This window comes from Glycine soja, chromosome 7 (genome assembly GCF_004193775.1).
Source record: "Glycine soja cultivar W05 chromosome 7, ASM419377v2, whole genome shotgun sequence".
In the NCBI taxonomy this organism is placed as follows: domain Eukaryota; kingdom Viridiplantae; phylum Streptophyta; class Magnoliopsida; order Fabales; family Fabaceae; genus Glycine; species Glycine soja.
Window position 1 is genome coordinate 421678 of NC_041008.1, and position 13342 is coordinate 435019.

Below are 13342 nucleotides of genomic sequence, written 5' to 3' on the forward strand. Positions count from 1 at the left end.
TAAATATTATACATACTTGATATTGATGAGGCAAAAAATTGTTAAACGAAACGTAACATAAACTATTATAGACACAATTACACCTTCTTATGTCATCCATAATAGGAACTAAACCATTTTTTACTCTATGAAAAAGAAGAAAAAAAAGTTTCACACAGATGTTGATAAATGATAATAGAATATTGACTTCTGACGTTTATCTTTTGCGACGATGAGTTAATCCACAATACCACAATAAGGATGGAGATTCCAACATAAACAACTTGTTATTTTTTATTCTATGATATTTTTTATTTGACTTAATTGTATATTTATGTTTTATTTTAATAAATTTGCCTCTATCTTTTCGTAAATTTGTTTTTTACTATTTTAATGGTACAATATTGATTCGTTTGCTAATTTACATTTAATATTTAACAAAAATACTAATACAACACTATAGTAGAGTGTTACGTCAAGTCGTGAACACATGTTAGATTTATCTTTTGTGAAAATTAGTTAGCACAAAGAGTTAATCCACTATACCATAACTGTGGATGGAGATTCAATATTATTTTACTGTTCATTCCACGATACTTTTTTTCCCAATTTGACTTAATTGTATTTTTAGACTTTTTTAATTTTTTTTATCAAATTGTCTCTATTTCTTTGTTCGCGAATTTGATTCCTACTATTTTGCTTGTGTAATTTTTATTTATTGTTAACTTAACATTCATCATTAAATGAATATATTGACGTGATAATGTAGTAAATTATCATGTTAAAGTTTTCATTAAATATTAGATGTTAATTTAACAAATAATGAAAATAGTACTGGACCAAATTTGAAAAATAAAATGAAGATGAAATTAATAACACATTACATATCAAATAAAAATAATTGGGATCATAAATCAAGTGGTGGTCCAAGACTAACTAATAATTTCTCTAATGCAGATGTAGATTAAAATAGTGAAAACAATAGCATACTTCTTCAATTACTAATTATGTGAACAAAATCCACTGCCGTAAAAACAGCCTCTCTTATGGTAGTAATTGATTCTAAATGCAATGGGCGCTCCTAGATCCTACGTGGTTGTTTGTTATGAGGAATCGCAACATAGAGCATACAGTTTTTATCACTAAACCAGTAAACCATGTGTCCAATCCATGCCTTTTTCGCCTCTTCATCTTTTCTCTTTGGTCATCAGTTTGACTCTTCATCTTAATATGTAAACTATGTAGTATGCACCCACGGTTTTCTCATATATTTGAAATAAAATAAACCTTTCATATTAAGATCCATAATTATGGAGACTATATGTTTTCATTTTTTTCTTGTTTCAATGGTCTAAAAGTGCATGCAAAGTACAAGTACAAACAAGCAAATAAAAGAAAAACTAGTGATCGACGGAATATGGACAACAGTTTCATCTTTCATGCCTTGGCAGTATGGCACTGGTCTCAATAACTTCGGAGTCTCCAAGGCCATTCTTTAAAAATTAATACAAGTAAAGACTTTATTCTTACACATATTTTAAAAAAATATTATACAAGTCATTAAATAATATTAATCTTTTACATTTTATTTCCTATGTTTTGTAGATTTCTTTTCCTTTTGTCATATAGTACAATAGTATTTTTGACTAATTATTTATATGAAAATGAGCTAAGTGTTAAGTATTTCTCATTGAAAGAGTGAAGAGAGGAGAATTTCACTCACCCTCAGTTAAGAATTCTAATTTTCAGGAGTATAATTGACAAAAAAAATATTGTTTTTGTTTCTTTCCAAGGTGAGATGTCGATAAGCCCGATGTTGGAAGCAACAAGGCCCAAAGTTGGTAGCACTTATTTCAAGTCAGAGTCGTTCTTGTTTGTATATATTAAAAATTGTTAAATGAACACCATTGTACTATTTAACACCCAAGAGAGCGAAAGAATAATGAAAAAAATAATATAATTATGATAAAATTTATGATATAACAACAAAAGAAAAATAAAAGATATTGAAAGAATGTTTAAAATGATAAGATGTTTGTGTATGATTACTCATATATATTTTGGACATCTCATCCCATCTCATTACCTAAGCATCATTTGCAGTTTTTACAGTTTGCAGCACACTGAGACAACTTTGAAGGGTTGGTCTGAGTGAGCAGCTAGACACACACACACATCAGCAGATCAGATCAGTAGTTAATTGCATTGGAATCAATTTCTCTCTTTCTGTCTTCTCTTCTTCTTTTCACTTCATCATCATTACAAACATGAATCCTCACCAGTAAGACACTATAATAACCATGGTATGCTCCCTCTCTCTATGTTTAACACATATGGTCAGAAGCATGTTGATTTGTTGGATGTTTCTCTGTTTCTATATTGAATTAATGCTTAGCTAGTTAACATACTAGCATTAGCAAAGTTAATGTTGTTAACAATGTCATTACTATTTTATAAGAATATGAGGATATAGTATGTGAGAATGTTATATATCATGGGAACTGATGGATAGAAAGAGGACTATGGTCCAAGAACTTGATAGTGAAAGGCCCAAGCACCTAAAGGATTTCGTTAACTAATTCTGTTAGAAAGTTGCTGAGTTGGCAAGATATCATTTGCTAGGATAGAATATGCTTGTCTGATTGTTAGCTACTTTCTGTTATTGCCATTTCCGAATTCTGTTAGTACCATTTTGGAATTCTGCAGCATCATGCTTATATATAGATGATGATGATAGCTTGTACTTAGGACAATTCCCTTCTCTTTCTTTATTTCTTTGGAATTATCTTAGAGTTTACTTGTGCAGATTCTAATGCCTCTGATGCTGCGTTCACTGGTGGAGCTGGCAACAGCACTAGTGTGTGAACCTACATCCACTCTCACAACAATTCTATATTACGGCAATTTGCTTCCCCGCAATCTTAACTTGGGTCGATTAGTGCGACGTGAATTTCTTCACCGAGAAAACCATTTCTTCCATTTTCTCACCACTATGCTCAGGTGCGTTTGGTAGATAGCAATAGCATGTCAGGTGCAGGTGTTTAGTAAAGTACTTGAATAGTTAAATTGGTACATGGAGTTGTTGAGGGAACCAATTTAATGCGTGTACTTTTTGAGGCAAGTATGGTAGCAGTGTCTTAAATGTAGATGATGTTTGAGGCACATTCGTTGATGTTGAATTTCCCTTATCACAATTTTATCTTTTTCATCTCTATTTTTTTGGGGGGTTCAAAGAAACAAAGTTTAATAACATTTTAGTGTTAGAATTGTACGTTTCTATTGTTGAAACAATGTTCAAGATTGATGTTTTCAATGAATTTACAACTAGCAGTTACCTTGGCTATGATCCAACTGAATTTTCGTGACAACAAATACATCTCGATCGCTATGACGTACCTTCTAAATTCTAGAATTAAAATACCACAAAAAATAGACTTAAATTTTAAATATTCAAATTGTTATTTACATTGAATGATTAGTCATGGAATTTTAGTTTATTTTTCTTTGGTGGAGAGGGTATTAATTTAGTAGCCCAACAAACATGAGTCCATCGTAAGTCAAAAAGATCTAGACCCAGATGTGCGTAACTAACTAACTAGAACTACCATATTTCACGTGGATGAGAATTTAAAAAGTATTAATGTGAAACCTAATTCTGCATAAATTCATAGTCAAATTTATCGTCATGACAAATATGCTAATTAGACATTTTTTTTATACACTATTTAAAACACACTCCCTTTACCCTCATGTTTGAAAATTTATTAAGAATTGCATGATTGAAGACTTCTCAATTATTGAAATTCATTAGAATTAAACAATCTAAGATTGAAAATGAAATATATTAGTTATATATAAAGAATTTTTAATGATACATTAAACAATAAAATAAAAAAAACTTCTCATTTAAAAACACATTAAATAATTAATGTTGTTTAATGGGTCTTTGAAAAATCTTCATGATTATAATGATTTATGCATTTTTCAAATGAGAGGCTTTTCATAATCTATATTTGATTATTTAATGTGTCATTGAAAATTCTTCATTATTATAACTAAGCCATTTCCTATTTAACCTTAAATCATTTAATGCTAATGAATTATACTTTGAATACGAATATTTATTTTAAAAAAATTAATGCCCATAAATGTAGTAAATGAATGTACAAATTTAAATACTTATAATTATAGAAATATTATTTTGTTTTAACTATTTTTTTAAAAAAAATTAATATCCATAAATGTAATAAATGAATGCACAAATTTAAATATTTATAATTATAAAAATATTATAATTCTGAAACAATTAATCCAGAATTATGTAAACATAGTTCCGAATAACTTAATCTACAATTATAAAAACATAATCCCGGATAGTGTGTTTCGTAAGGATAAGTTCTTGCTCTATATTCCGGATTTTCTATTCCGAAACCCAAAAAATAGTACTCCTAAATATATGTAGGCTTACGAAGAGTTGTTCCAGAACCCAAAAAGTAGTCCTAAAGGGTGTTTTTGTCCGTTTAGCTTGGTATGGGGTGCGGAAAAAAATGGAATGCAGGAAGTAATTGTCCCCAAACAGGAAAACACTGAATAAATTAATAAACAGTACTTTTAGCCCAACAAATATATGTGGCTATATGGGCCAAATTGTGAGCATCGTTAAGTCCAGGTGAGATGGCCATGATGGCAAGACTGTGCGCTATCATCTCTTCATATGAGCATCAAAATCAATCAACTAATCTTTCAATTTTAAAACGGGATACCTAGGTAAAATAAGATCTGATTACTACATGGCAATATTTAATGATATTAAGGGTCCGTTTGCAAAATTTATTTTAAAAATCATGGTTTGATAATCTTGTCCATTAGTACTTATAGAATGGAAAAATAAAATAAGTTTATCGGTAAGTTAAGATTAGATTAGCTTATGGTTCAAGTCTCTACTCTAACTAGTAATATCTAGTTCTCTCTCTCTCTCTAAAAAAAACCATAGCAAAAAAAATCAAATATTAATTAGTAACCCCTCATTATTAGTGGGACTCACATGCATCTCATGTTTTTCTTTTTATTTACATACTGTAGGTGAGGTAGTTTTAATGAGTAAAAATTTGAGTAAAAGTATTTAACTTAAATCTTAACACGTAATTTTCTCACCCCCTCCAAAGTTAAGAGTAAATTATATGAAAAGAAAGAAGTATTGCTAGCTACTAAATATTTTTAACAATCAAAATCGAAGAATGTATACATTTTTATTATAGATTTATGATACGTTGACATCAGGGTTTATTTTTTTAGAAAAAAATTAAGTGTGAGTGAATAGGTAGCCAAAATATTGAAATCACGTGGTATGGTAGATATAAGGAAAATTAAAGTATGATTTCCAATTATCAGTTTCACTGAGTGATTGCATCTCTTTTACAATTTTTCAACTTACCAGCAACAAAATCTTTTACTAGGCATAAACAACTCACTATAAGTCATATTAAATGTGCTTCAAATAATATTAATATATGTTGAGAACCAACCCACTGCCAGCTTGTCATTTGAGAACTTTACTCACAAAGGAGCTGACTATTTGACTAGTCTAAAACCTAACTTTCTAAATTGTTGAAACCAGCTCTCAATTTGATCTTTAGCAGCAAAAATTATGTTTATTATTCGGCAGTGGCATTATAATACGCTTAAATTTGCAGAAGGCTAAAAACATTCCCTAGCTAGACTCTCCTTTTTGACCGTAGCAGAGATTCCATTTGGACTTTGGAGTATAGGAGGCGAGCTAATTAATTAACCAAACTATTTTCTGGTTCTACCAGTAGCATTACCTTCTTACATCTAACATACCTAAAGTATCTTCATTCATTCTTATGTTATAATACCCACCTACGACCGGTACCACATGTTTTCTTAACTACATAAAAAATCTGCATAAGTGTTCGTTGATTTTATTTTCCATTTGGCAGAGAATTAATTACTACTTTGAAACTTGACCGAACATGTGTACCTAGTTAATTAGCATTAATGGGAAAGGTTAAGAAGCTAGTGTATGCATGATTTTGAGGGATTCATGCTAGTTCTAGTAACACCACTACCATTTTTTATTTGATGCACACAATCTGACTAAAAATAAGTAGTAGTAACGCATTCTCTAATATATATATATTTTTAATATATTTGCATCTGAAAAGTTCTTTTGGTATGAATTTTATTGAAAGTTAATGAAAAACATTTTCTAATGCTGTCATGCACTCCATCATTTATATTTTGTAACTTTTTGTAGGATATTTTAAGGAGTTTAATGTTTATGCAAGAAAAATAAAATAATTTTATATTGTTATTTAATAATAAATTATCGTTTAAATTATTTTAAGATGATTATTTTAAAAATTAATAAATTTATTATTTATGATTGAATAATTTTATAAAAAAAATAATTAGACAGGGCATATCATTTTTTTCTCTATTTTAAGTGTATTTCAAAAGTTTTAAGTAACAAAGTCTTGAGCTCATGTGAACTCTTGAGATAAGAATTTTTTAATCGATCTATCCATAATTTTTTGAAACTGTTATATTTAATCCTATTTATTCATTAATTAATTTTAATAGTTTTACTTGATCAAGTCTTCTGCCTTATATGTTATTCTGAATTCATTTCAGCAAATCCTGTTATATCTTTCAAGATTTTCACATTATTAAAATTCATACATACGACCGAATAATGCATAAGAGTAATGTTATGTTGACACATCTCAGGTTTCCAATTGTCTCACATATCTTTAAAGTAATAATAAACGAAAAAACTCATACTCCTTAATTACAAACGCACAAAGATCAGACTTGTACCCTTTAAGCTCATATTATTTATTATTTGAAAAATAACAGCAAGTTACAGCTGCAGTTTTCTGGCCACAGGAATTGTCTCCATCATATCCCAGCTGGCATAAGAATATATTGCTTGAACTTTGTTACTTGGCGTCCAAGATTTGTGTATAAAGTGACCGAGAACCAGTTTTAATTAGTAGAAGCTGTTCCATTTAATGCATGTATTCATGTGACAAGTTGATAAGCCATCATTTAGTATGTATACCCCTAGCAGAACCTCATAACAACGTAACCTCAAGTCATGCCCAAAAGTTCGAACGCTTTTGAGATTTGTATTATTAGTTATGGGCCTCATGTGTGAGAGAAAGCCTGAGTATTCTTGGCCACTAAGCAAAGTGATTAAGTGAACATTAAAAAAGGAACATAATAAGCAAAAATTTAAGAATAAAAGAAGAAGGATCAAGCCAAGGGTCACGCGCCTGTGCCTGTTTTTTAGAAAGTGTGTTGTAAATTGTAATTAAGCATCTTTTCAGCGATGGGGTCGTCACGCAAGTTGACTCGGATTTCTCTCTCAAATGAATGAGCACGCAAACGTAACTCGTTCACCGCTTATGTTACTTTGTGACATTTTTTTTCCCATGCCATTATGAATATTATATTGTTTAATTACTGAACAAGAAATAAATAATATTTGATTCAATCAATGAATGAACCATACGTGTCCCTGCCCCACATTTCTGCCTCAACTTTACGCCAACAACAACGTCGCCAATGCTTGTGACGTCTTTTATTATACGTCACTTTCTGAATCCCTCCCCGGAGACAGCCAGCAATCAAGTTAAAAGAGGCCAAAAACTTTTAAATAACCGAAATGATACACAGTTGTGTTTCTTGTGTATAATACCTTTAGTAATATTTCACATTTATCTGTGTAATGTTTACAATTACATTTCTAATTAAGTAGTATATTTCATATATGATATGATACGTAGAGTTGTGTATAATACCTTAGTGTTACATTATGATTGTGGTTTAGTTCCAAAGGAAAAAGATTATCAAGTTGGAAGCCTTAACCATGATAACAAACATACAATCCATTAATTTTAATAATGTCTTCTTACAGCTTTGGAAAGTGTAGTCTTGTTGTTAATTTTCAACATAATTAATAGTTCATGACCAAAACTTAAAATAAAGTTGATAAATTAGCTCTATGTATGCCATAAACTCCGGCCAGCTTTGGACTATCTATTACACATTTTCAATCGATGGATATACTTATTTATTGCTCCCATCGAACATGAGTGTACTTAATATATCACTATAGGTATTTATAGGCCTTTTCCCTCTGAGTTGATGGATACATATTTTGTAAAATAAAACAGAAGTAGATGTTTATCAATAGTACATAAGTAGATTAACAAGAACCATGCTATCCAAATTGCTCTTCTTTTATTAGCATTAGTATACTAGTAAATAATTTCCAACGCTGGAGCAATGCCATTTTATCTATCTGATAACTGTCACCCAAAATAGAATAGAAAAATGCCACTTTATAAAAGCTGTTTCCTTTTCCCTTTTCTTATGCACATGCATTTCGCAGAGAGCACGAAATTGACAGCTAACTTCCTAACTCTTTATTTTTCTCACAGCCTCCATTTAACTGTAAAAACACCTTCCACTTAAGACCCTTTTATTACCAATCTACCACTGTCTTGTTGATCTCACATTTGGGTTTCTTTTCTTGCTCGACAATCTTCGAAGTTCCATCATTAACCACATCATCCTAAATACGAGCCCCACATATATAAGGCTTATAATCATAGTTTCACAACATTTTAATTGGTTTATGTTGCAGACTTCAAATACCCTTTGTTGCTTGCTTATTACTCACACCCTTTTTCTCTCTAGATTTCCTAGCTCCTTGGGTGGTTTTTTGTGGTCTCTTTCTTAGTGTGGTTTCTGATTTTACCTCTCGTGAGGAGTTTCTCCATTTCTTTTCTTTAAGGCCTCCTCAATTTTGATTCTTGGAGTAACTTGATCTTCATTCTATATTTTAAGTTATATTTAACCAGAACATAGCATCTAAGATACCCAACAAAAGCCATTTTCCCTTTTCAACAAACTTGGTCTTTTCAGATTCTCGGACACAAATGTTTCGGTGGCTATTGAAGCCCAGGTTCTATTCAAAATGGTACAACACTAACCTAGACGCTGCTACTCTTCCTAATCCTCTCTGCTTTTTCTTTGTAACAAGTTTTTTTTTTCTCTTCTTTCTATCTAATTTTGTGTTGTATTTCACTTTGAAAAAAAAAGCTTGTCCTACGTGAAGTTTATGAAGACTCGGCTAGAGATTATACAGAATAGGAAGAAAGCGGAGCAGAAGTTAATGAAGAGTGACATTGCCGAGCTTCTTAAGAGTGGCCTTGACTACGATGCATATATAAGGGTAAGATTTTCATTGCAGTTTTTGAATTTTGCAGATGTATACTCAATTACTCATTTCATAATTTCATTAGATGGTTCACTTTCTATGAAAGATGTAATCTGAGATGCAATCAATTTTACGTAAACCTCTAAAAAAAAATTGGTAGAATTTTTGTGTCAACCCGTTTTATGCATATGGCATAGTGTTGTATGTTGTTCAAGTTACAACAGATGTTGACTCTTTGTGTTTGAAGCAGGCTGAACGGCTTCTGTTCGAGCAAAACATGTTGTCCTGCTATGAACTCGTTGAAAAGTTTGTAGGATGCATATCAGATCATGTTGAAGACCTAACTAAGCAGAAGTATGTTTCTCTACATATGCACTAGAATATTGTTCTGTTTTACTCACGTCCCATACATGCACAAAATAGCATATGCTATTTTCTCTATTTTTAATCAACTATTCACCTGTTGAATCACTGTTAGCATAACGAACCTGCGTTATGCAGTTTTCAATGACAAAGCAGATGCTCTAAATTTTGTCACATTCTCCAAAAGATTAATGAAACTAAACTAATGGTATTTAGGGGTTTTCTATGACTTCTATTATGCATTTTCTTGTCTTTAGCTACAAAGTAATAACAGGAGTTTATCTTGACAATTTTTAAATCTTATTGAATAGGGATTGCCCTGATGAATGCAAGGAAGCTGTGCCATCATTGATGTATGCTGCAGCAAGATTCGGTGATCTGCCAGAATTGCGTAACCTCAGAACATTATTTACTGAGAAATTTGGGAATTCTCTTGAACCTTGTATTAATAAAGAGGTAAATCAACGACTCCATTCTTATAACACATGCTCCTTCATAAATTGCAACTCTTTTTGTCGTTGATTACTAAGAAAAAATATTTTTCTTCAGGCCATCTTTTGTTTTTAAAGCTAACTTAAATAATAACTTTTCCTCAGTTTGTTGAGAAGCTGAGGCGAGATCCGCCTACGAGAGAAATGAAGATTGGACTACTATATGATATAGCACAAGAGTTCTCTGTAGAGTGGAATGACAATGCTCTGAGGCAAATACTTTATACACAATCGTCATTATGTGAAGTAAGTCTTTAGAATAATTGACTTGTTTGCTATGTACTCAATAGAGCGTTTGTTTAAGCAACAATATGAATTTGAACTGGTAGTTAGATTAATATATTATAATCCTCAAAGATAAAAGAAATCATTACAGTCTTGTACCACTGTGGATTCGATCATGTGACACATAATTGAGTCTTATCAACTCTTCTATGTAAACTGAAAAACAAAGTTATGTCACGTGAAAATTGATCAGACTATGATCGCGTGGTTGTCCTAGACCATGTAATAATTTCTCCAATAATAAAGACGGGTTTGGATAACTTGTCGATAATCTTCGATAACTATCATTGAATAATACATGGGCTGACCAGTGACCAATAATAATATATGAATTTCAATGCTACTGATTGCAGGAGAGGCCTAATCCCGGGGGAGACTTCAATACATCTAAAGGGAAAGAAAAAGACACAGACACCCTACCTCTTGGAAGGAAAGATTTCAATGATGACTCATTGATACACCAAAATAGTAGTGATGATGAAACAAGTACAGAGCTGTCATCCCATGATGGCAGAAAGGGTAGTAGTTCAAGTTCATTGGGAAGCTTTTCTGAGGATGAAGCTGAAACTAAGAGGCCAATTTCTTCCTATTGGATCATTCCACCCCCATACCTCAAACAAAAGACCAACACAGGTGAAAGCAATTCAAAGAAAACAACACATTCTGAGGCTGGTGGAATGAAATCAGGCAAAGGAAAACCTTATCCTTCTCAACAACCAGATCATGATACTGGCCAAAACAGAAGGCGTACAACATCACATGTCAGAGGAAAATCTCTTTCTTCTGAGCCAACAACTGCAGTGGAAACATCAAAGGGGCATACACGAACAATTTCCTTAGAATCAGGAATTCGCGGTGGTGGTTCATGGCGTGTGCATCCAAATCTACCCGATTATGATGATTTGAGAGCTCGTCTTTTAGCTCTCAGACAAAGATAAGAAACTTACAGCTTCACTAGCACCAGCATCAGATAGAACTTTCTCATTCTCATTATTGTTTGGTTTGATTTGGTTTGATTATCCTTTTATGTTGGCAGTCACGGGAATTTATGTGATCTAGGTCATTTTTTTATGTCCTGTCTCAGCATATGTAGACATTTAAGATAGTTTCTATGATTCATTATCTATATATCATGTTTAGGATTCAAATCACATTATTGTATAGCTTAATGATGTCAGATTATAGGGTCACCCTCGGGGACTAGTTCCTATATGTGTACATAAGAATTTTAGGATTTAAAGTTATATATATTGCAAGAAATTCAAACTCCATTTCCTCTCTCTATTTTTGTTGTTGTTGTTGTTATTGTGCCTCTCTATAGGAGAAAGTATCTATTGTGCCTCCGTAAAATCATAATAATGAAAGAAATGCAGAAGATCTTTTCTCGGAGTTAACAACTTTCAGCTTCGGTATTGCCTTTTTATTATCAAAGAGTTAATTCAGTTGGACAATCTGAGTGAGTTATTGTAAATTTCTGGTGCTCGAATTCAATTTCCAGTAATAAAAAAAAAACTGCCTTTCTTTTTTTCATTAGGATATGTAATTTCCGCTAAGGTAAATGTCAGATTACATGCACGGATAAAATGGTTATATGCGAGAAATTCGGACATGCATTTAATAACGTGTTAGGGGCTAGACAACATTTTACATACGAGTATGAGAAATGCAGTATCTTTTCAAAATTTGACTTTAAATTTGAAGTGGGTTTAACAAAGAAAAGTGCATGCATTTGTAGCTTCTTTTAACCCAGGATATTCCCTAGATGAGACTATCTAGGTAGGTGTTTGATTTAGAGGAAAGAAATGAAGTACATGAAAATATAAGAGAGAAATAATTTGAAAAAAGAGAAATGGAGTAAAATTAAGATGATATGTTATGTTGTTTGATTTAAGAGAAAAATGTGAGAAATGATTTTTTTTATAAAAAATGATTTTTTGACGTATAAAAAAAATTAGAAATTGATTTTTTATATCAATTTTTTTTTTTTGCCTTAAAAATCGATTTTACTACAACAGGAAGGATGAAAATTTTAAACTGCACCACCTCATTTCCATCTTCGATCTTTTATTTCTGCCTGCACATTCGAACACAGCCTAAAATCTATTAAAATAACTGATATCTCTTAACAGAATATATCAATAGTTAAACATCCAAAATCCTTCTCTTGCCTTTTGACGGGCTAGACACCCTTTCTAGTTCTGGCTTTTGCTTCATGTACCTCCCTATTTGCTTCCTGCACCTTGCTGTTTGCTTCCCTCACCTCCCAAATTTTCAAAATGGCCATAGTAACCTTGTCTTCCTCAATTGTCCATAGATTGTTTTCCTCACTTATCCATGCTTGAAACATTGTCTTGTTCACTTCCTCACATTTTCGTGGCTCAGGTTCACTTGCACCAGTGAGTTGTTAGTTGTGTTGTTTTATACCTTTTGTGTTAGCTTATTATAATCGGATTGACTTATTTGGATTGTTTTTTAGAAAATGAAGTTTTAGGATAGGTCCAAATCAATTAATCCATAATTAAATCTGTAAAAGTAACATAATTTCATATCAGACAATCCAGATTTGTTGTTATACAAATCCAGATCAATGAATATGGAATGGTGTAATGATAGTATCGGATCGAATAATTCAAAAATATAACATATTTTCATATTTGATAATTTGGATTTGTTCTTATACAAGTACAAATTTATTGATTTGGAAATTATGTGTATTTGTTTATTAGTCGGAATCAATCAATCTGGAATTGTGCAATAATAATTCAGGATTGTTTGATCCATTTTTGAGATTTTGTATTTCCCAGATCAACTAATCTGAAACTTCAAAACATCAATCCAGAATAGTCTGATCCAAAAATTATATTATATTTTAGATCAAGGAATCTGAAATTGATATTTTGAAGTTTTGAATTATTCAATCCGATTTAATTTATTTTCATTTCATTGCCTTGTCTGGAAGGTTGGTTTAGGATAT

General features: G+C 31.5%; 1 protein-coding gene and 1 long non-coding RNA gene across 2 annotated transcripts; both read left to right on the forward strand.

Annotated features, from left to right (window-relative positions):
- Positions 1–1347: 1347 nt before the first annotated feature.
- LOC114417690 lies at positions 1348–3306 on the forward strand. Its single transcript, XR_003667882.1, has 3 exons — positions 1348–1490; positions 2083–2282; positions 2786–3306. It is a non-coding gene; the product is annotated as an uncharacterized LOC114417690 (long non-coding RNA).
- A 5215-nt stretch (positions 3307–8521) lies between these two features.
- Positions 8522–11647, forward strand: LOC114418593. The gene is made up of 6 exons (XM_028384023.1): positions 8522–8989; positions 9112–9244; positions 9480–9583; positions 9904–10048; positions 10189–10329; positions 10722–11647. Exons 1-6 carry the CDS (start codon positions 8949–8951, stop codon positions 11304–11306), a joined length of 1149 nt encoding a protein of 382 aa, XP_028239824.1. The 5' UTR covers positions 8522–8948; the 3' UTR covers positions 11307–11647.
- The last annotated feature ends 1695 nt before the right edge of the window (positions 11648–13342 follow it).